Here is a 23,493-nt window from a genome sequence, read left to right as displayed (position 1 = left end):
GATGGCCATCTACAAGTCAAAGAGAGAGGCCCTTAGAAGAAACTAGCCCAGCTGACCCATTGATCTTAGTCTTCTAGCCTTCAGAACTGTGAGAAAATAAATTTCTGTGGTTTAAGCCACCTAGTCTGGTACTTCGTTATGGAAGCCCTAGCAAACTGGTATAGTTAGGTAACTTCCTTGAACCTCTGGGAGGTCCTGCAAAGTCTGAGTGCTACATCTAAGTAGTTGAGAGGAGTTGCTGAGTATGTGGAAGACATGAGAGAGTAATATGAAGTTCATGAGTTGGTGGGCAGATTCTGCAAATTATTGGACGACCCTGGCAAAAATCCAAGATGATAGCAAAACCACTCATTGGCACAAGACTATCTGAATGCTGCAGATGAGATTCACAGAGATCAAAAGGAAAAAATATATGGGATTTTGATGAGCCGCTGAATGACTTCACTGAATCCTTAGAGACTGGACCATAGCAAGTGACCCTTGAGAACCTCTGGGCCTGTGGTTGAGAACCTTGTGAGGACCCTTGGAAACCATGCTGCTGGGTGTCGTGTGGGGAGTTGGGCCTGTGTCCTGGGTGGAGTCACTAATGATACCACTGCCATCTCAAGCAGCTATGGTCAGAAGTCAGGATTCCACTGGTTTCTGGAACCAGCGGCCAGACATCGATCTCCTTTTTCACTGAGGCAATACCTTGGGGCTGAGTGCAGAATCTGACTTTGTCTTCTTATCAAACATTTTGCCTTATCAAATTTCTACCTAATTTGTGTCTGTGTTTGCAGAATCTTTTAGGACCTAGCCTAGATCTGGGCAGGCATCATGGATGAGACGCTCCAATCTCTGTGCTCTCATAGAGACTGGTAAGTTTGTAATGATCGTCTTTATTTTATAAATTTCAAGTTTTACTATAAAGAGTTACATTTATTAAAAGTTTCCATTTTGTTTGCTGGTATGATTTTAACTTTAGGAAGTACGAACACAACCAAATTACTGCTAACAAATTTTGTACTCCTTCTAGAAAACAGAAGCAGCCTTCTATTTATCTCTGAAAAATTATGCCAATGGAATAACTATATCTTTTATTTGTAATGGATGTCAGAAAGCATCACAGTACCCAGGGCTCTCCTGTACTTGGAGCAACGATATGTGAATGTCTAACAAAACCAGTTACATAACTGACCCAGATACTATAGGTTAAATAAAGGCAGACTGCATTCATGATAGATTAGAAATAGGCCCGTGTGCAACCAGCTTCCTCATGGAAAAGAAGAAAAAACAGGTATCTCTAGGAATGAAAGTTAGCTTAAAACAATCCAAAATAGTTCAAAGGAAATACAAGATTATGTGGAAATCTTGGGTGTAATTATAAAATGTCATGCTATTTTTTCTTCCTCTTCTATAATATACGTCATTGTTAGAACATGTGCCTCAGCATTTAAAGGAACTGGGCGCTGACCTCTTGGGTCTGAGCTTTAGAGTTTAGCCATCATCAAGACGTCAGAGTCTGGAGGCAGCTCTAGACACAATTTGGGACTGGATGTAATCTGTTGATTACTAGTTTGTACCTTCATCATTTAACTCCTGTGTCAAGCCTTAAGGTGGGGCTGTGCACTGATGAATTGGGGCATCTTCCATCCCCAGGCTGCCAGAGCTGGAAGGCATGGCTGACGCCGCCACGTAGTCCAATCCATAGCATCTGCCAGATCTGAGTTTGAATATTCACTCTGCCACTAGATAGCTGAGCAGTCTTGGCCATTATCTGAACCTATTTGAGCCTCCATTTCCTCATCTGAAAAATGGGCCCTCTTACAGTACCAGCTTCTTAAAGTTATTGTCAAATAAGTGAGATAAAGCAAATAAAGAACTCAGCATAATGTCTGACACATGGTAAGTGTTAGCCATTATTATCACTATGAAAAGGTTCTCAACCTGACCGGTGACCCGGGGAAAGCTGAGTTCTGCGGAATTTACGTAATGTCCAATTTAGTAAAGCAAATATTCTGGCATTTGTGGCATATGGTTATGCATATCCTGTTTGTTCATTCACTAGGTGTGTAGTCGCACGACAGCCTAGCCAACTGTCCCTCCATGTCTTTCCTTAAGGAAAGAAGAGTCTGTGAGATTGTGCCTTTCTGAGACTCTGTTCTATCCTTGTGTTTACACCTTATGTCTCTCTGTCTGGTCCCCAAAAGATGGTTTGCAGCCAAAGATGTTGTATCTCACGGGAGATACAACCTAAGCCAGGCGGAGCCGAGTGGAAACCCCCAATAAGCTGCCTTAAACAAACATGGGAAAGGGCCTTGCCTCCCTTTCCCCCTGCTTGGGAAAGTCTGTTGCCGGCTCTGGCTTTTCCCTTGCACCTGTTTGTGAGAGAAGACAATAAAGATCAGTTCTCTCCACTTATCTCAACAGAGCTGTTACAATATGAAAGACTTGACCTCGAGAAGTTACATACCTTAGGTAAGACATCATGGGACCTTGTGCTTCGGCTGTTTGAAGATCAACATAATTGGCTTGGGATGTTTCTATAACGTGATAAGTGAGTCTCACAGACCGCGCCAAAAACACTGCTCCTCCCTTGCATACTGGTCAATAGAAGCCTCCAGTCGGCTTTATTCTGGGCTCCAGTCCTCTGAGACGGAGAGACCCCAGGCCTTCGGAGAGATTTAACAGCATTAAGTCTCTGTTTGTTTCTTTCTTTAAAACTTAACCCAAACCGCCCCTTCTCACACCCTCACTGCTCTTGTTGCGCGGGACGCGACATAGGTGCTTGATGTTTTAAAGACTAGACAAAATCAACTGCCATGTAGGTCAGGTGTGTAATGGAGACAGCAGCTGGATGGGCGTTTGGAAAAAGAGCTCCCTTCATTCACTGCCCATGTAGCTGGGTCAGATCAGGGATAAGGGACCAGGGATCAGCTCTGACATTCCCACAGAAACTTAGGTGAGCACCATAACCTTGGTTTTTTAGAAATAACACAGATGTAAAGGCCACGCTTATTTACAGGTCAGTGGTGAAAGCCACATAAGACCTTATGTAAAAGCACTTTGTAGATTTAAAATAAACAAATTCAAAGTTCTATTGTTATCCTAGACCCTCTTCCCTGCCTTAAGCATTTAGTGACCAATCTGAGGGCCCTTTCTACTTAGTGCAGAGGGCCCCATGTTTCACGCAATAACCTCTTCCTATGCCCAAGTGTTCCCATGGTGTCCTGTCCTCAGACAGCACACATGATTTACTGGCTTCAAATCTTTAGGGGAGGGGCTTGGGACATTTTGAACAAAAGCCACAGGTGATTCTGTGATTTTGCAAGTTTGGAAAACAGGGAGCTAACATATGTGAATGCATTACTTAACTAATACAAGGTATGACAATTGAGTTCACAAACTCATCCTAGAAAAAGTGCTACCTACCTCATTGCTGAATATCACTACGGTCACCTTCAATGTACACCCGTTGGGAAGCTATAAACCGATGCCAGTGCCTAATGCACCCTTTAAAATAATTTTAAATTCTTTTTCTGGAACAGCCATCAGAACTGTTGTCTTGAATGTCATCAAAATGTCTACCTTTCAATGTTTCCTTTATCTTTGGATAAAGAAAGAAGTCACTGGGGGCCAGATCAAGTGAGTAGGGAGGGTGTTCCAATACAGTTATTTGTTTCTTGGCTATAAACTCCCTCACAGACAGTGCTGTGTGAGCTGGTGCATTGTCGTGATGCACCTCCATGTCTCTTCGCCTCCACAAGCCTGACCACACCTGAAGCTCCCAGGAGCCCCCCGGCCCATCCCGCTGGCTGCTGCCTGCCCTGCTCACCCACGCTGCAGGGATCTCTCTCACAGCTCGCATTGTCTGAAGCACCTAGTTTTTGTTTCTCTAGCATTTTTACCACTTTGTTGACCAGCTAATTTTTGCACTACCTCATCACTTTATAAACATAGCTTTGGACCCTAAAACTCGCTGGTAAACACTGGGGAATGTGCCTGTGTCTCTTGCGTTTCCCCAGGGCCCAACACAGAGCTCCTACCTTCCAATATTCAATAAATACTGAGGGTGACGGCACTTGGGTGAGGTGACCATATACTTGGTCATCCAAACCAGGACATTTTTTTCGACGGCAGGGAGTGCACTGTGAATGTTTATGTGGAACGATAGGCAAAAACTACGACTCTCCTGAGAAAATGTGGTCACTCTACATCCAGAGGTCTTTCTCGCCTACTAGATTATAAACTTTTCAACAGCAGGGACAATATTATACTCATTTCTGTTACCACAATGCAAATAGCACAGCTCTTGGTATGTCGTTACCTACTAAATGAAGTCTAACTACTCCTCTGTCTAGAAAATAATACGGTTTTAATTAACCTATGCAGCCTCAACCCAGTGACTCCTCAAATAGATATCATTATTTCCCAGGAAAATGGAATTGTTTTTAAGGACTCACACACTTTTCGTATCCTGGTCCCTATTTGCTGATGTTACTCCCTCAGCCAAACATGAATGGCCTCTCAACGATGTCTATATCCTAATCCCTAGAAGGTACGGCTCTGTTACCATGCACAGTAAAAGGAACTGTGTGATTATGCTGAGGATCTTGACAGAGGGAGATATTACCCTGGATTACTCGGATGGGTTCAATGTAATCACAAGATTCCTTATAAAGGAAGAAGGAAGCAGAGTCAGAGAGACTAGAAGATGCTATGTTCTATCTTGCCTTGGAAGATAGAGAATGGGGTCACAAGTCAAGGGATGTCCTTGACCTCTAGGAAAAGGCAAGGAAATGTCTTCTCTCCAAGAGCCTTCAGAAAATGTACAGTCCTGCTGGCCCACTCTTGACTTCCGACATCCGGAACTGTAAGATAAAAAGGTTGTGTTGCTTAAGTCACTAAGTTGTGGTAATTTGTTGGAGCAGCCATAGCGAACCACTAAACTATCTAACCTGCAAGAACCAAGAAAATCCATCTCATTCTGGATCTGTTTCCTGACTCCTGCAGCTGAATTGAATCGCTGCATGACTTAACCTCTCTCTCTTTCGGGCTTCGCTTTTAGCATTTACCTTATTTGATTGCATAATGCAAACAAATATTTTCTCTTCTTCTCCCCTTTGTAGATATAAGTGATAGAAGCCCAATTTGAACTAGTTTAAGCAAAAAGATTATTTATTGAATCATATGAACGGAAAAGTGCAGGGATGGAGCTTCAGGTAAACCTAGGGCTCAGCGTCATCAGGTGTCAGGCTCCGTCTCGTGGCTCTGCTTTCTCTGTGTTGGTTTCATTCCCAGATAGACTTCTTCTTTATAGACACAATGATGATCACCAACCGTTACAGGCTTATAGTCTACCTATTTAGCTGCTGCTGCCGAAAGACGGAATCTTTCTCAAGTGTTTCCACAAAAGTTTCAACAAAGTTTTGGATCTAGCCTGGGGTATGTCTCCATCATAGAAACAATTCCTGTTGTCAAGGGAATGGAATTGGCTGTGCCAGGCTTGGATCAGAGTAAGCGTGACCAGCTCATCCCAATTTGCCTAGGACTTTTCTGTTTTCAGCACTAGAAGTCCCATGTCCCAGAAAATCCCTCAGTTCAGGGCAAACCAGGATAATCGGTTACCTTACGAGTCCATGATGGAGCTGAGGGAAGTTGTGTTTGGCCCCATATAACTTCCATGACTAAGAATGAAAATGCCATGGTTTCCTAGGGGAGCCACTAGAAGAAGAGAAAATGAATTCTGGGCAGGCAAAAGCAATAGAATGATGATGTCTCTCCATTTAACTTTCTAGATTAAAGGCACCTTGAGGGCAGGGACTGAATCTTACTTATTTTTGTATCTTTTGAAAAATTGAGCCCGTTGCTTTCCACATAAGAAAGCTCAAAGGAATTTATACTTTTTCTCGTACAACTTTATTAAATATTTGAAAAACTTCCTTTAGAGTGAAGAAAGGCTAACACTACATAGTTCATGGTGGATAATATAGAATGACTTTTAACAGAAGCATTTAAAAATATTTTACAATCTTACTTAATTGAGATTATTCAAATGTAATCTTGCTGAAAATAGAGTGGGTGGAGTTTTTGTTAAATAAACTTTAAAAATCCCTAAACTACTATGATTCCTAAGCTCCTTTCCCCTCCTTATATTTAAGATAAAATCTGTATTGTTTTCTGCACATTAACATCTAATATATATTAAAACGTAAAACTTAAAATACCGAAGCAGTGATTTGAAATTTGATTCAGTAGTTTCAGTTTTGTTATTTAATCAGAGCTGAGCAGTGGACAAGAATTGTTTTTCTGAGCAGTAGACAGGAATTGGTCAGGGTGTGGCTTTTGCTCTGAAACTTTTTTCCCCGTAACCTCTAACTTCTGTCAGCAATGAGTTATGCATCATAATTAGGAGTTTAAAAGAGAAATAATTGCATAAAGAGCTATTTCTTGATTTTGAAAATAAGATATATTTTTAAAAATATTTACTATTTACATTAATGAATAAACACTAAATTTTGAGTCTAGTTAATGAGGAAGGGGGAATAAACTGCTTCTAACATACTACTTCCAAACCCGACATTGGCCATGAGGAAAAGACTCCAGCTGTACTTAATTTTTGTCAATTTAGTCAAGTCCATTTGCTCTGGGCACATTTATTTGCAAATGTGTGTTTAGATTTCCTTCTACATCATTTCAATTTCTAACACAAAGGAACCAGAAGCCAACTCTGTCAATAGCAAGATAGAAAGTTAGAAAGAACCCAGTACAGGGTGACTGGGTTCACTCTGCGACTGATTGTTGAGATGCTAATCAAACCAGTCCAGAAGCCTGCCCTACCTCTGGACTTCCTGTTTAACAAGATTCTAAATATCATTCTTATTTAAGCCCATCCGAAACAGGTTTTCACTTGTGGTTGAAATGGTAAATATTTGGAGGATAATAGAAACTTGGTGCCAAAGGATCCTCATGAATCATTTTTCTCCATCTGTTCACAACCCTTTATCTGTAAGAAGGATACCAGACTGCACAGGACTCCCTGATCTGACCTCGTCTCTTGGATAGTGGCAGTGGCATTGTATAAAGAAAACCATTATTTTCTGATGCCCCCATTTAGCTGCTGTCTCCACTACACGTCTGACCTACATGGCAGTTGATTTTGTCTACTCTTTAAACCATCATGAATCTAGTGAATGAACAAGCAGAATATGCATAACCATATGCCACAAATGCCAGAATATTTGTATTACTAAATTGGACATTATGTAAATTCCCCAGAACTCAGCCTTCCGCTGGCCACTGTTCAGGTTAGGAAACATTTCATAGCGATAATAATGGCTTACCATGTGTCAGACATTGTGTTGAGTTCTTTACTTGCTTTATCTCACTTATTTGACAATAACTGTAAGAAGCTGCTACCGGGTTTCCCCGAAAATAAGACCTAGCCAGACAATCAGCTCTAAAGCATCTTTTGAAGCAAAACTTAATATAAGACCCAGTATTATATTATTATATTATATTATATTATATTATATTATATTATATTATATTATATTATAAAGACCTGGTCTTATTTTACTATAAGACCTTATATTAATTTTTGCTCCAAAAGATGCATTAGAGCTGATTGTCCAGCTAGGTCTTATTTTCGGGGAAACACGGTACTGTAAGAGGGTCCATTTTTCAGATGAGGAAATGGAGACTCAAATAGGTTGAGATAATGGGCTAAGACTGCTCAGCTACCTAGTGGCAAAGTGAATATTCAAACTCAGATCTGGCAGATGCTATGGATTGGACCACATGGCCTCTGCCATCCTTCCAGCTCTGGCAGCCTGGGGATGGAAGATGCGCCAATTTATCAGTGCACAGGCCCACCTTGAGGCTTGACACTGCGATTAAATTATGAAGGTACAAACTAGTAATCAACAGATCACAAACAGTCCCAAATTGTCTCTAGAACTGTCTCCAGACTCTGGGGTCTTGATGATGGCTAAGCTCTAAAGCTCAGACCCGTGGGGCCCACCTCAGACCTTGATTTTTAATGTCCACTATTGCAGATTAATAACCCAAGTACTGGCTTTACATTTACTAACACCTGAAAATGTTACAAATAACTAATATTCTTAACTCATTTAATGGTACTTTTTTTAAGCACCTACTGGCATTCCAGTAGTGAACAGGAAAGAAAACGTCCTCTCGGAGCTCACATTTTATGGGGATAATGAATCCAGAGCACCTTACAACATTCTATTAAATTCAGTAATCATTTAGTAAGTACTTTTTCTATGTCAGGTCTGTGTTCGGCACTGTACATATAAAGAGGAGAAAGATACTATCTGCTCTTTGCCAGTTGTACCTGAGTAACCCAAATGTTAACAAACAAATCTATTCCTGTGTGGTAATTTCTCTTGCTACCAGTAAGCTTAAAGTTACATTTGGCTGACTACCCTTCCCATTAAAGGGAGGAGCTCAATCCCATATACACCTGTCAAAAGAAGTGCCCATTTCCGGGCAGATGGGTGGCTCAGTTGCTTAGAGTGTGGGCTCTCAATCACAAGGTTGCCAGTTTGACTCCTTGACTTCTGCAAGGGATGGTGGGCTGCGCCCCCTGCAACTAGCAAGGGCAACTGGACCTGGAGCTGAGCTGCGCCCTCCACAACTAAGACTGAACGGACAACAACTTGAAGCTGAACGGTGCCCTCCACAGCTAAGAATGAAAGAACAACAGCTTGACTTGGAAAAGTCCCAGAAATACACACTGTTCCCCAATAAAGTCCTCTTCCCTTTTCCCAATAAAAACAAAACAAAACAAAAACAACAACAAAAAAGCCGTTGGCCATTTTTGAAAAAAAAAGAAAAGAAACAAAGAAGTGCCCATTTCTACACTGCTACCCATTACCAGTTCCATACTGCAAGGTCTGTATTTGTGTTTCTTGTAATCTTACTGGTAAACTGCCTACTACTCCACCTCTCTTGCAAAGGTGCTCACTTCTAAAGTGAAGACAGACAAATACTGCAGTGGTGAAACCACATTGTATTTACCCCAGCTCACTGGAACTGGCTGAAGCTACTTGAGAAATGTGCCGGGCCCTGGTGCCGCCAGCCCTTTATCCTGGGGACACTTAAGCCGCAGGTTGTACATTAACTCAGGGCAAAAATGGGAGTGCCAATAGGGGTGGACTTGGAAACAGCCAGGGCCTTTCTGGGACTCCCTTCGTTTCAGGTCCCCTGAAGGACACTCCGTCCTACGATGATGTGAAAGGGCCACGGAGGGAGACAAGCACAAAACAAACCTCTCGCCCCAGGTCCAAGTTCTGCTCCAGCCCAGCAGCGGTCCCCAGGTGGTACCTGAGTCTAACCAATCGGAAAAGGAGTTACACTTAACGCGGGTCCAGCCTCCAATCCGAGGTCCCGTCTCAGGCTCCGCGGCGCGCTCCCCCCCAGGGGGTGGCCAGTTCCGCGGTCGCGCGCGGGCGGCTGCGCAGGCTCCGCAGCACCCCGGCCGCGCACAGCTGCGGGCGGTTAGGGGTGTTCACGGCGGCAGGGTGCCCGCTATTGCGCAGGCGCCCCACGAAGCTCGGGGACCCGCGATCCCGCGCCGGGTTCCGTAAGCGCCGGCTCCGAGCGGCGGTGGCGGTGGCGGTGGCAGCGGGTGAGTGTGACTCGCGCGCACGGCGTTCGGCAGGGAAGTGCCACCCTCTCCTCACGCGGGAGGGGCTTTGAAAGCGAAGGTGGGGAGAAACCCCCTCCTTCTCCCCCGCCCGCCCCCACAACACGTCCTGGGGCGCCGGCGGGGACATCCGCGACGGGACCCGGCGCGCCAGGGGGGCAGCGGGCGTGGGAAGCGGGAGGGCGGGGGGCAGGTGGGGCAGGTGGGGCTGGGCTGCGCGGGCTGCGGTGTGAAGGGCCGGGAGGCCAGAGCGGGCGCAACGCCAGTGGGGGGGGGCGCGAAGGTGGTGACGGCGACAATGAGGGGACCCAGGCCGGCGGGGTGGGCGTTTGGTGAAAAACAAACAAACGAAACGAAAACCAAAAAAACACCCCACACACTGTCGACGGCATCAGCCTGCATCTGTCTGAATATTAGAATGTATGGTAATTGTAGAATCCCCTTTATAAACGCATTTCCCAGGAAACCAAACCATAAGGGTAACATCTGAGGGCTTCCTAAGAGCCAGACACTGTTGTTAAGCACTTTGCAAACAAAACACTTCCTTTGCTGGGCACACCAACCCTATAAGATAATAGTGTCCCACTGTACACAGAAAGAAAGTCAGGCTCAGAGAAGTGAAGTGCTGTGACCAGGATTGTACAGGCAGATTCAGGTTTATACCAGGTTTGATTCCAGAAGGGTTTTTGCTTCACCACCGGGCCTAAGCCTGCAAACTGGACAAGTACTGTAGAAGTCACCTGCTCGTTTTAATATTATGGTTTTCTTTTCTTTCTTTTTCTTTTTTCCCCAAAGGGTGTTCCAGGCAATTTATTTAATATAAATATCCTCCCTCCCCTTGCTTTTAAATTAGCTGTGAAATATTTGGGAGAAATTTTGATAAAAGCAAAAAGAGTACATGGGGGGGTGGTATTTTAGAGTGTACAAAAGCAATATAAGTAGCTGTTTTGAAGACACTTGCTAGATAATTCTGCGTGCTCTGGAAAACTGGAGAATAATTCAGAATCCTAGAAAAGACAAATTCTTTTAAAGAGTAGTTATATTGTTTCCCTAGAATATTAAGAAAATAATAGAAAGGAAATCACTTGTTATCTATGAGCATAGACAATAATGCTGTTTTAAAGCTGTATGAGTTTCATTATAAATAATATTTGTGAAGTGCTTAGAATAAAGCTATTGTATCACGGAGCAGATGGCATGCTAATGGAGACAAATATCTTCCACTATATCTTGTAACTGTTATACTGTCTCAGCTTCACATGGGCTAAGAATGCCGGTGAGAATTACCTGACGTGCATTTCATCCAGATGAGAAAGCCATCCCAGGCCAGGTGGAATGTTTTGTCCCCTGACATGAAGAAGACTACCAACTACTTCTGGTTCCCCTTGGGATATTTGTATGTAGTCCAGATGAGTCTGCTTTTTTGTTTCCCCCTTTTATATATTTTTTTTTGTTTGAAAAATTACAGTATGGTTCCCCATGTTTTCTAATATAATGACTTGCGATTTTTCATTCCTTGAAAGCCGTTTGACAACTTCTCACTGGTGTTTTGTTGATAGTTTAACACTCCCTGTTAAGTGAAACAGAATGGGGTAGATATAGAAATTCAGGCACTGCTAATGAAAGATACTCTGGCAGAAAAATTCTATTAATAGTTTGGAGATTATTACTAGACTTGTTAACTTGCTGCTACTGGACTCATACATTTTTTGAGGACATAAAATGAGTAAGAGCACAGCAAAGCTACTAATTTCTTTCTGAGCTTGGGCCACCGCTGAACTTCCGCTTTATCATAGGTAAAAAGAAGGGATGACATTCTTTGTAGTTATTTTATTTCACAATAACATCATTCTGCCTATCATAGTACAGACATTTTTATGTAATGTAACAGCTTTGTAACTAGAAGGGATACAAGGAAACTGTATTTGAGGGTCCCTTCTGTAACACTTTATACTTCCCCATTTTACACAGGAAAGATACTGAATCTGGGAAGTTAGATCTGCCTGAGATCGTCCATCTACTAAGTGTGAGCTCAAATTCTGGGATCTTTGTGTTTTCAGAGCCTATAATCTTTCTGCTTTGTCTGTGCTTCTAATCCTGGGGACGAGGACTGGGGCACTTGGATCCAGTCGTGTCTTACGGGACTACTGACCCCAGGATGGAGAGCATATGCACCTTGAGTATCCTTTTCACTCAAGATTTGGGGAAGAAAGACTTTCATTTGTATGTATTTTGTGAGAGAGAGAGGCGTACACAGGCTTTTGTTTATTGTTTTGCATATGGGAAGTGGTGTGAAATATTTGCACATTGAAACACCCAAGTCTGTGTTATGAAGTACAAATTCCACATCATTTTTGAGGTAAAATGAGACTTCAGAGATGTTTCCTGTTTTGTGTCATAGCATTTCCGATGCTTTTAAGATTATAATTAAATTTCCCCCTACTACATAAATAATTGCTTTATAGAGATGTAATTCACGTCCAATTCACTCATTTAAAGTGTAAAATAATATATTACAGAGTTGTGCAATATCACCGCAAGCAATTTGAGAACATTTTTATCACCCCAAAAAGAAACCTCGTACCTATTGGCATTTATCCCTCATTTCTCCCCAACCCTTTGCTCGAGGCAAGTACTAATGTACTTTCCATTTCTATACATTTGCCCATTCTAGTCATGTTATCTACATAGAATGATATAGTAAATGATCTTTTGTGACCGCCTTCTTTCACTTAGCATAATGTTTCTAGTTTTATTCAAGTTGTAGCATATATTAGCACTTCATTCCTTTTTATTGCCAAATAATATTCCATTGTGTGATATGCTACATTTTATTTTATTTTTATTTGTCCATTTATCACTTGATGGACATTTGAATTGTTTCTACTTCTTGGCTCTTAGGAATAATACTACTGTGAATATTTGTGTACAAGTTTTTGTGTGGACATACGTTTTAATTTCTCTTGGGCATACACCTAGTAGTACATTGCTGGGTCATATGGTTACTGGGTCATATGTTTCTTTTGAAGAACTGCCAAAATGTAAAATGTTTTCTAAGTGTTTGTACCATTTTACATTCTTACCAGCAGTGCATAAAAGTTTCAGTTTCTCCATATTCTTGTCAACACTTGCTATTACCTGTGTTTCTGATGACTATATCCATCCCAGTGGGTGTGAAGTGGTGTCTCATTGTGATTTTGATTTGCATTTCCCTGACTACTAATGATGTTGAACATCTTTTCATGTACTTATTTGGGGAAGTGTTTTTTTTCTGATTCTTTGCTCATTTTTTTTTATTGTATTGTTTGACTTTTTATTATTGAGTTGTTACCGTTTTGTATATATTCTAGATACAACTCCCTTATCAGATATATGATTTGCAAATATTTTCTCCCATTTCTTTCCTCTTTCTCTATGGTATGCTTTGAAATACCCAAGTTTTTAATTTCAAGGAAGTCAAATTTATTCTTTCTTTTTTGTCACTTGTGCTTTTGGTGTTGTATCTAAGAAGACTTTGCCTCACCCAAGGTCTACAGATTTACTCCTGTATTTTCTTCTAAGAGTTTTTTTTAAAAAATATATAGTTTTAGCTCCTAATTTTGGTTGTCAGCCGAGCGTATGTGAATCAGCAGGCCATGGCTAAAAATAAATGATAAAGACTTATTCAAGGGTCTTAACAGAACTAGGCAATACCCAGAGTGTTCTGAAAAAAGGAAGAGAAGCTGAGGGTTCTTAGAGGAAAAAAAACCATTCTTGAGAAGAATCGGTCCTGTGTTTGGGCCTCTGGTACGGGGAAGTAGCTATACTCAGAGAGAAACCAGGGTATCTGCCCAATCCAAGCTTTCACGGCAATCTGTGTGCCCTCCGCACAAGTTGTAAGATCGCTGGAACCTAGGGCAGAGCCTGCATGGGATTATTGTCTGACTGAACCCAGTTGGGACTGCCCAAGGGAGGAAATGAGTTCTGCATAAATACTAGGTGAGGGGGCACAAAATCCTGAATGAAAAGAGAAATACTGCTGTCTAGATTCTTGACGGGTGAAATTGCTGAGATGTGACAGCCTGTGTCAATACAAAGTATGTCTCTTGTACTAATGAGAGTAGTTACTCTTTTCTTTGGAGAGGTGGTTTTTGTTATTCTATACTGCCTTTGCTTTCTTGGATGGCACCAGCAACAGATGATCCAACAGGTGAGCCACGCTCAGAAGGCTGCCCATCTCAGGTTAAAATGCTAGAGATTTCCCCGACCCAAAGATCCTCACAAGCCAGGTTCTGTGCCTTCGGTCTTCAAAATTTTAAGTCCCTGGTTTTCAGAGGGTCATGGCTTCAATCACTAAGTATTTGAATGACTCCACGTACACAGATCATCTAGGTAGTATGTTTGAAAGAAAAGAAAAGGCTCTGTGTCAAGTGGTGACAGTCTAATGAGAAGGAAGAACCGCAACACATGACTTGCGAACTTAATCATCGTGTTAGTGAACTTGCTGCTGCTTATGCCTGCGACCTCTAGGCGCCTCTCCCCATGGCCATACCTCGAGTCTTCTTACCTGAAATACTGAATGCATTCACATCACTCTGCCTACAAGCTGTCAGCCTTGCAACTTTCACTGAAAGTTACTTTTAAAATGCCAGTTCTTTGACTTCAGGGGAGTCTCTCGTCTAAAAATCTTTCCACTTCTTGCATCTATTTTACTTTCAGTTTAGATAACTGCAGCTCAAAGTCAGCCACTCTTTAGATACTTCCTTCATCATACTTCAGTTTCTGGCAGAATTTCAAGCCCAGGTAGGATCAGCTGCCTGTTTTGTTCAAGCGTGTGCCAGGGCCACTGAATTGCTAGAGAAAACCAATGACAGTGTCACTGTAAACCTTCATGGCACCGGCTGTCATCATTGACCACCGGTCCTACTGTTTCCTTGTACTCTCTCCCATTCTCCACTTGGCCATTTATCTGTGTTCCTAAAGCCCACTCCTTTTACTACCCCACTCCTTCTCAGTAATTGACCTGACTGCCTCTTGCAAGTCAGAGAGTGCAGCTCCCTTCAACTTCAGCCCTCGAATCTGTTAGCTCACTCCTTTGCTCCTCCTCTCATTATGGTGGAAGAAGTCTCCTGACCATCTACAGCGAAGCATTCTATCTAAATTGCATACGCTTTTTTCTTAGCGACCAAAGAAGATGGAGACTGCCAGCAAAGAGATTTATTATAATCCATGGATTGCTAAAAAAGAATGAAAAATCAGGGAGCGCTCTGAGCCTGGCTTATCAGGTAGAATAGTTATGTCCTTGACAGTAAATGGGATGTTTAAGAGGGATATGCTGATGAACTTCATTTCAACAGCTGTTGGATTTCTTCAGAAGTTACTGTGGTAGCCAAGTCCCCGGAGGTTTTGTGTGTCGGTCAGCTTCCTGTGAATATTGTGTAGCTACAGGCTGAGGTGGGACCTTTCTCTCAAATAATATTTCTTACTCTCCTTTGGTATGCCAATGTTTTTCAACAAGAACTGGCAATGAACCCAACATGGTAGAATTTCCACCACCTATTTCTGTGGTACCGGTCATTAAACTAGAAAAATAATCTCTCTCTCTGGAGCCTCTGAAAGCTTGGCATTGTTTCTGTTTTGTGCAAAAGGATAATTTTTGTTTCTTCATCTGTTCTTATTAAGCTTAATGTCTGCTGCTGCAGATGAGAAAGGCAGCCAAACGCGAGTATTTATGTGGTGTATGAGAATGGCCCATTTCCCCTTCAGAGCATGAAGGATGGGGGAGGACGTATGTAAATAGGAAATTGGACATTGGATAAGGAAAGGCAATTTTCAGTTTTTCCAATTTTTGTTTTATTCAGTTATCTTTCAGTAAATGACATTATTTAATTTTTCAGTTGATGTAGTTAAAAACTGGGATATGTAAAGTTTATAGATATTGGTTCTCTTCTCTTGATGGCTAAACTTTTGAAACCTAACCCAAGTCAAATGGCACTACTACTTATAAATTGTATTTTTATATTTTAGGAACCCTGATCATTCTCCTTCAACACGTTCATTATGAAGTTATTAGTAATACTTTTATTTTTTGGACTTATAACTGCTTGTAGAGGTAACTCTTCCTACAGTTTGCCACCAAAGTTACTTTTGGTGTCCTTTGATGGCTTCAGAGCTGACTATCTACAGAACTATGAATTTCCTCATCTCCAGAATTTTATCAAAGAAGGTGTCTTGGTAGAGCATGTTAAAAATGTTTTCATCACTAAAACATTTCCAAACCACTACAGCATTGTGACAGGCTTGTATGAAGAAAGCCATGGCATTGTGGCCAATTCCATGTATGATGTAATCACAGGGAAACATTTTTCTGACATGAATTATAAGGATCCTTTTTGGTGGAATGAGGCAGTACCAATTTGGGTGACCAATCAGCTTCAGGAAAATAGATCAAGTGCCGCTGCCATGTGGCCGGGTACGGATATACCCATCCGCAATACCACACCTTCCTACTTTATGAATTACAACTCCTCCGTGTCGTTTGAGGAGAGACTAAATAATATCACCATGTGGCTAGGCAATTCGAGCCCGCCAGTCACCTTTGCAACACTCTATTGGGAAGAGCCAGATGCAAGTGGACATAAATACGGCCCCGAAGACAAAGACAACATGCGCAGAGTATTGAAAGAAATAGATGACCTGATTGGTGACCTGGTCCACAAACTCAAGATGTTAGGCCTGTGGGAAAATCTTAATGTAATCATTACAAGTGATCATGGGATGACCCAGTGTTCTACGGACAGACTGATAAACTTGGATCTCTGCATCCATCGTTCAGACTATACTCTTATAGACTTGACCCCAGTTGCTGCGATACTTCCCAAAATAAGTAAGTAAACTTATAGCCAGGGGATATTTGAATGGGGCAATGGATTGAGGAGGGAGGGTTTTGTAAAAGAATGAAGCGCTGGCTTTTGTAGTTCAGGACCATACATTCTTACACTTATTCAGAGTGGGATTATATGTTTTTCCCCCTAATTTATAAGCTTTTAAGCAATTAGTTTAAGGTTTTGGTTCAAAGTGATTATTTCTTTGCTTTTTGATATATTTTGTAATTATTCGTACTAATAGAAAAAGGACATTTTTATCTTTATAAAACTTCTTGGATTTTTGTGTGATATACCTTTTGTCTACTGATCTTAGAATTAGTAATTAGTAGTAATGTATAATTAGTTTATTTTTGTTTAGGAAGCTAGATGTGAAAACTGTCCCCTTTGTATAAAAAGTTCACGAGGAATAACAAAATGAAAAAAGAGATATGTGAGTGCTTTGTAAAAGAGTGTGGGGGGTGGGGAGTGGGGAGGGGGCATTTATCTCCCAACACTGGCACATGATTAGTATTGCTCCTTTTTTTTTCTTTCTTTTTTTAAGAATTTAAAGTGATTTAGTAGATAGATGATACTGTTCAGGATTTTTTTCCAGTTATTCTAGTTAGAAGTATTTTTTTCATGATCAGTTAACCATGACTTTTTCCCTTTATTATTTTCTTTTTCTCTCAGATAAAACAAAGGTTTATAACAAACTGAAAAACTGTAGCTCTCACATGAATGTTTATCTCAAAGAGGATATTCCTGCCAGATTTTATTACCAGCATAATGATCGAATTCAGCCTATTGTTCTGGTTGCAGATGAAGGCTGGACAATTGTGCTAAATAAATCATCATCAAAATGTAAGTATTAGGAGAGTTTTGTTGTGTCCTAGGTATAAATCATGCATTGTGATATTGCTTTGTTAAGAAGGTACTTTGAGAGATATTGACACAGTCCAGTTAGTTCCATTTCCAGTTGAACTAATGATTGTTAGGTCTTCATTCCATTCTCAGGCTTTCATTTGATAGCAATTTACAGGAACCACAATTTTGCCCTTAGATTAAATTGGGTGACATTGAGGCTGAAGGTGTAGTTTCACTTTCTTACCAAAGCTGCAGTTACGCACAGTCACTTTCAAGACTAGTTCTCTTGATTTGTAGAGAATGAAAGAGAAGTAAGGAAACAAAGAAATAAAAGAGAGAGGTAAAGAAACACAGTGAAAGAGGAGAGATTAACTAGGTCAAATTTCTCTTTATTGTTTTATGTTAAAAAAAAAAAATTGTCCAAGTAACCCTGAGTCTTTCCCCAATGATGAAATCATTTACCGGAGTGCTACAGCTATTTAGAATATTTGGCAAGAACCAGAAAGTAAGCAAACAAATATCTAGTGTAAACAAAATAGACGTATCAAAGGCTCTTCTAAAAGTGAGGAAATGTATAGGGGAGAGTTACAGGTCTTCCTTGAAACCAGCTTATTTATCCGTATGTTACATTCAATTTGAATACTTTTTTAAAAAAATCTTATTTTGTAATCAATAGCAGGGGTCCGAAAACTTTCTGTAAAAGGCCAGGTAGTAAATATTTTAGGCTTTGTGGGCCAGCTGGTCTCTGTCTCAGCCACTCAAGTCTGCCTTTATAGTGGGGGAAACGGCCTGAGACAACATGTGAGCAAACTGACACAGGATTTTCTGATGAAGCTTGTTTACAAAAGCAGGTGGGGGGCTGGTTTTCCCCAGGGGCTGTATTCTGCAGATCCCTGATCTGTAGCAATTCAGAAACATCAGGCAAGAATAAGACTGAGGGTTAATGGGATTATACATTATTTATATTTGTTACATACCTATTGTGGAAAAGTTGAGAAAAGAGAACAAAAGTTGAGAAAAGAGAACAAAAACTATAATCTCTCGATATAGAGGTACAGACAAATGTTAATTAATTGTCGGAGGTCTTTCCCCTTCTAATCTTTTTTTCTATTACATATACTTGCATGTTTTTATATTATTGAAATCATATCTATGTATAGTATTATATTCTGCTTTTTATTATATTGATCACGTGTATTATTTTTATTATGAACTATTTTAAACATACAATTAAAGAATAATATAACAAACACCGATACACTCATCACTCAGTCCCTGCACTTTATATGACAGTGGGAGTTTATTAAGTGCAAATGGCACTTAAAAGGCAATATTTGCCATTAAAAGGCAATATTTGTTAAAATAAAGCAAAAATTTGAGAACCTGGTATTGGAATTCTATCTGGGACCATCACGTTTTTCTTTGAGTTAGACTTTTACTGGTGTTACAAGTTGGAGCATCTGGTTAGACTCAATCCAAGAATCCCGTCTGTAACTTTCTCAGTTACCCAGCCCTCCAGATATTGAGATGCTTATTAACTGTCAATAAAGCAGGAAGTAGTATATTATTCTTATCACAGGAGCAATGACATAGGTAAGTCTGCAGGTTCACTTCTCCACCATTCACAGGTTTACCCACTTCCGCTCTCCCCAGTAGTCGGGACTCGCAGCCAGACCACTCTTTTTATCACTGGTGCTGTTTGCAGTGGGTTTTTGCAAACAGTGCTGGAAATTAACAGGTGAAATAGGTAGGGCTAGGACTGAAAGATAATTACATCAGATTGAAAAATAGTTTTAAAATCTGAAGCCATGACCAACCGGGAAAAGGGGGATGTGTATGAAATCGGGAACATGGCTGAGTCGAAGAAAATAGAAAATTTTATTTCTGACCCCTGACTGGTCCAAATAATCAGAATTCTAATGATGGGAATTACACTGGCAAGACTCTAGTATATTTACACTTAAAGCAAGTTATTTTGTAATCGACTGATCTCATTTACTGACATTATTTTGTTCTTTTTCAGTAGGTGACCATGGCTATGATAATTCTTTGCCTACCATGCATCCATTTCTGGCTGCCCACGGTCCTGCATTTCACAAAGGCTACAAGCACAACACAATTAACAATGTGGATATTTATCCAATGATGTGCCACATCCTGGGATTAAAACCACATCCCAATAATGGAACCTTTGGTCATACTAAGTGTTTGTTAGTTGACCAATGGTGCATTAAACTGCCGGAAGCCATTGGAATTGTTATTGGTGCACTCTTAGTTTTAACCATTCTAACGTGCCTCATGATAATCATGCAGAATAGACTGTCTGTACCACAGCCATTTTCCCGACTTCAGCTACAAGAAGATGATGATCCTTTAATTGACTAACACAGGCTGGAGTTTATACAAAGTATCTTTGCTTAGTCACAAAACCAAGGATATACCCAAGGTGTGATAACTATGAAAAAGTCTACTTTGAATGACAAAGACTTTATACCAAGCATGCTAAAATTATTGTTTTGTTTTTCCTTGCGTTTTGTTTTGGTACATTGTTAGGTAATACAAAAAGAAGAAGGAAAAAAAAACACCCTGACTATAGTAAAAATCGCTAGTAAATCATTAGTTAAGACCAACTATTTCTCTAACTAGAAACATTTTTTAAGAAAAATACTGCCTCTGTCTTCTTTTCGCAATGAAGATTTAACACATCTCTAGATGAAAATATGCCACAATTTAGTAAGCATGCCTTTCTAATAAATTTTTATATTTGTAAATGAAACAATGGAATCTTTATGCAATTGGTGGATTTTTGTGTATCAGAGAGGAAAAGTTACCTATATTTTTATATTTACATTTAGTAGAGTTTGTATCCCAAGTGAACCCTTGAGTTAGGAAATTCTCTGTGATGATTAATAAAATCAGTTACCCAGGCAGAAAAGAGCTAGCATATGAAGATACTATTTTAAGAAAAGCGATCGTAAAAACCAAAAACCAACAAAGACAATGTGGTACAAAGCCTCTGTCTGCATCATTGTGTCTTTGTTAAGACCCTTAAGCTGTTGAAGTCTCGAAAGCTTTATCTTTTGAAGGTCATTGCTAAAAAGAAATTAACAGAATAGAGAAAAGTGCGTTTTTCTATTTGTGCTTAATGCCTTTGTGTAAGTCATTTAGTTGTGTGTGTGCACGAGTATGTTTGCGTGTATGAACGTGCAGACTTTATGCGACTTCTAGAAGGTGGTCAGAGGTAGACTGGATCATGGGCAGGCTTCCACTTCCCCATGGAACACAACTCTCAGTCAGGAAGAGTTATATTTGCAGTTCATATTTGTTTGCTTTCTTCTAACTCAAGTTAAAATTATAATTTAAAAAATTTTTAAATTTTTGTTACTCTTTTTAACTTTCTCTCATTTATTGTAAGCAGAGGTTTCCCAGTGCGGCAGAAATATTTATAACCTGGTTATAAATCTGGTTTTGATTGAGTCAGAAAGAGGAAGAGAGATTTTTATGTTCACCTTTGGGGCTCTTAACACCTTACTTTTTAGACAATAGAGTAGTTAAATTTAAAATGGAATTTCGCATCTTTTGATATTTTACATTATTCATTTACTCAGTGGTAGAATAAGCTATCAGCATTGCCTAATATCCCCTAGCCTGAGTGCTAGGTGGTACCTTCTAATAATCAAAATTAATATGAAGAAACTGAGGTGTGGCTGACTGGATTGTATCTGTTAGAGGAAAAATTGGGTTTAAGAATCATTCATTATGTAGGACCTGAGGCAAGCAACTGATATTAATGTGTGATCTTTAAAGTTTTGACCATATAAAATAAACTGTTTTGCAGATACAAAATCAATCTACAGTAAATAGGCAGTCCAGTTAAATGTTAATTATCTGTGAAGGTTAAGAACTGTGGTGCTCAACATCAAGTATATAATTCATCCTCCTTGGTCACTGCTGATTTCCTGATCCGGTATTTAGTGCCTGTTGTATTTGGGGTTCTTGAGAAGTCTTCCACGCCCTGCATAAATAGCTCATGCTATTATTGGTCACCGTTGACTGTATTAAGAACAGCAAACCAATAGGACCAATTTTGCTTTTTGACCAATTTTATTTCTGATCTTTTTTCTCACATAAAAGTAATCCTCAAGGTTAATAGTTGATCTGAATGAAATCAGAAAAATTTCTTTTTACTTCAATTTCCATTAAAAAACAACCACAAAGAGTAGAACAGTCACATTTTAAGCTGTGGACATTTTAAAAATAATAGGATATATTAAACTAGTGGAGTAGAGTTTGGTCTTTGGGAGTGGTGTGAGTTTTAGTGACTGCATTAGCTTGACTGGTAGTTACGAGTTTCAGAAATCTGTACATGGCATCCAGCCTGTGAGTAGATTTTATATAGGATGGAATAGGAATAGGATGTCAGTGTCTGTACTTGGAACAAAAGACATTTACCTTTTTGTCTTGCCTTTCATGCCATTCTCAAAACATTAACTTGAATTAAAATTGTAAATTATATATATATGTTAATGGAACAAGAACAGTATTTATTTAATCAAAGAGACATGTTATTATATTGAACTTTGTGTTAATTCATTTGTATCTTTATCTCTGTTAAAGCCAATGACTCCTGTACTACACAGAATATCTTTTAGTAAAGCTTGCCTTTTACCTTAAGGTTTTGGTGTATTTTGTTAAATAATTGATTAATATGCTGCTGTGTTTTCTGTGGGCTAGAAAGTTTGGTTTCAGGAAACATTGAACTGTTTATGACAGCAATACTCAAAGGTAATAGGTAAACTTCTTATTGGGTGTTTTTTATTCATTGTGTGAATTCAGAATTACTACATTTACTTATAAAGTTCTGCTGCTGTCTTTAATATGCAATTTCTTGTGGTAAACAGCAATAGAATAAAAATTTTTTCAATGCTCTGTACTATAGGCTTTGTGTTATTGTTCCGTTAGGCTTGGTATAAGAATTTAAAAATAAATTATTGGAACATTAAAAGATTAAAAGTGCCTTAGCATTGTTCTTGGGTTTCTTCCTCTCTTGCCCATATCTGGTAAGCTTTAAAGACGATTGCATTCAATTCCTTTTATTTGGAGGGTTTTACTTCACTGTGAATACATAAAGCTACAAATGAAGGATAAGGATGAGACGGAAAGTGTGTATTTATTGTCGATTCTTAAAATAGTGTGTAATTAAAATGAAATGAGTGTGCTTTAAAAAAAAATTGTATGTGGTGCCTTAAAGCAAAATATATTTTGGTACTGTTTGAATTCATGACTTTGTTTATGATCTATAAATTTATGTGAATAAAATCTCCCAAAACACCTTTACTGTATTATTAAATATAGAATGAAACATGACTGACGATTTTTAAAATTTGTCACGTTGCAGAATATACAGTGTGACAGAGTTTGACATGATTTAGTAATACTGCAAAATTCCACAGAAGCATCCGCTACAGGTTTTTTTAAAATAAGGATTAAGTGTATAACATTTAACCAAATTTTTAAAACAGTGTATAAATATACAATCCAGCATACCAACATCATTTGAAAGAAAGCCAGTATAAATTTTGCAGAGCTTCCAGAACTATATTGGATTACAGTAGAGAGGAAGAAGTTTGAAAAAGTTGATTAGAGAACACTCGGGGTAAGGGGGGAGTATAGTATTTAAACTTAGTTTTACACATAGCCTTAAGTATTTACTGTCGAAATGAGTAGAGATTCAACAAAGTTCTCTCTGGTAGAGAGCAGTGATTAATTCATTTCCTACTCTTACAGACAGTGACTGCTGCTAGGAGCTGTGGGAAAACAAATGAATAAAAGGAACTTCCTGTACTCTGGAAGAGAGTTCAGTAGCATTTCAAAAGTGGTTTAAAACTTGATACCAGCAAATTACTTATGCCTATTCATGGTTCAGCTCTTGCTGCAGAGATGCTTGGCTCCGGGACCATTTTCCAGGCCCTGTGCTTCCTCAAGTTTGGATGCCAGGTTCACCTCTTCGCCCCACCCCCAGCCTTCTTGGTGCCTGTGCTTAGGAATCATTCTAGTCCTCCTCACATATAAAGTGCTTCAGAGAATATGTGAGAGTCAGATGGGCCTTTTGGGTCTCGGAGTCCTATAACACAT

At 39.8% G+C, this 23,493-nt stretch overlaps 1 protein-coding gene and 1 long non-coding RNA gene across 6 annotated transcripts; one reads left to right on the top strand and one right to left on the bottom strand.

The window, feature by feature from the left end:
- Positions 1-859: 859 nt before the first annotated feature.
- LOC308496077 lies at positions 860-9,673 on the bottom strand. 2 transcript variants are annotated; one of them, XR_013993103.1, is made up of 4 exons: positions 9,273-9,499; positions 4,713-4,850; positions 2,453-2,651; positions 860-2,357 (listed from the first exon to the last, which is right to left on the bottom strand). It is a non-coding gene; the product is annotated as an uncharacterized lncRNA (long non-coding RNA). The 2 variants fall into 2 exon arrangements; XR_013993102.1 differs by lacking the exon at positions 4,713-4,850 and having other exon boundaries at positions 861-2,357; positions 9,273-9,673.
- On the top strand, positions 9,441-22,724 carry ENPP4 (ectonucleotide pyrophosphatase/phosphodiesterase 4). 4 transcript variants are annotated; one of them, XM_081044725.1, is made up of 5 exons: positions 9,441-9,631; positions 14,811-14,913; positions 15,656-16,514; positions 17,185-17,355; positions 19,382-22,724. In XM_081044725.1, the coding sequence occupies exons 3-5, from the start codon at positions 15,689-15,691 to the stop codon at positions 19,741-19,743; spliced, it is 1,359 nt and encodes a 452-aa protein (XP_080900851.1). In that variant the 5' UTR covers positions 9,441-9,631; positions 14,811-14,913; positions 15,656-15,688; the 3' UTR covers positions 19,744-22,724. The 4 variants fall into 4 exon arrangements, with proteins under 4 accessions (XP_080900851.1, XP_080900850.1, XP_080900849.1 ...); XM_081044724.1 differs by lacking the exon at positions 14,811-14,913 and adding an exon at positions 11,621-11,675; XM_081044723.1 differs by lacking the exon at positions 14,811-14,913.
- The last annotated feature ends 769 nt before the right edge of the window (positions 22,725-23,493 follow it).

The sequence above is a fragment of the Rhinolophus hipposideros genome (genome assembly GCF_964194185.1).
Source record: "Rhinolophus hipposideros genome assembly, chromosome: 3".
NCBI lineage: Eukaryota > Metazoa > Chordata > Mammalia > Chiroptera > Rhinolophidae > Rhinolophus > Rhinolophus hipposideros.
The sequence above is the reverse complement of the archived record's forward strand: the minus strand, read 5'-3'. Positions and strand labels throughout refer to the sequence as shown.

Bases quoted from the DNA above. Each gene is read 5' to 3' on its own strand.
- ENPP4 (XM_081044723.1), top strand. From the start codon at position 15,689: ATGAAGTTATTAGTAATACTTTTATTTTTTGGACTTATAACTGCTTGT. The intron at 16,515-17,184 runs GTAAGTAAACTT...TTTTTCTCTCAG, and splicing joins TGCGATACTTCCCAAAATAA to ATAAAACAAAGGTTTATAAC. The intron at 17,356-19,381 runs GTAAGTATTAGG...GTTCTTTTTCAG, and splicing joins AAATAAATCATCATCAAAAT to TAGGTGACCATGGCTATGAT.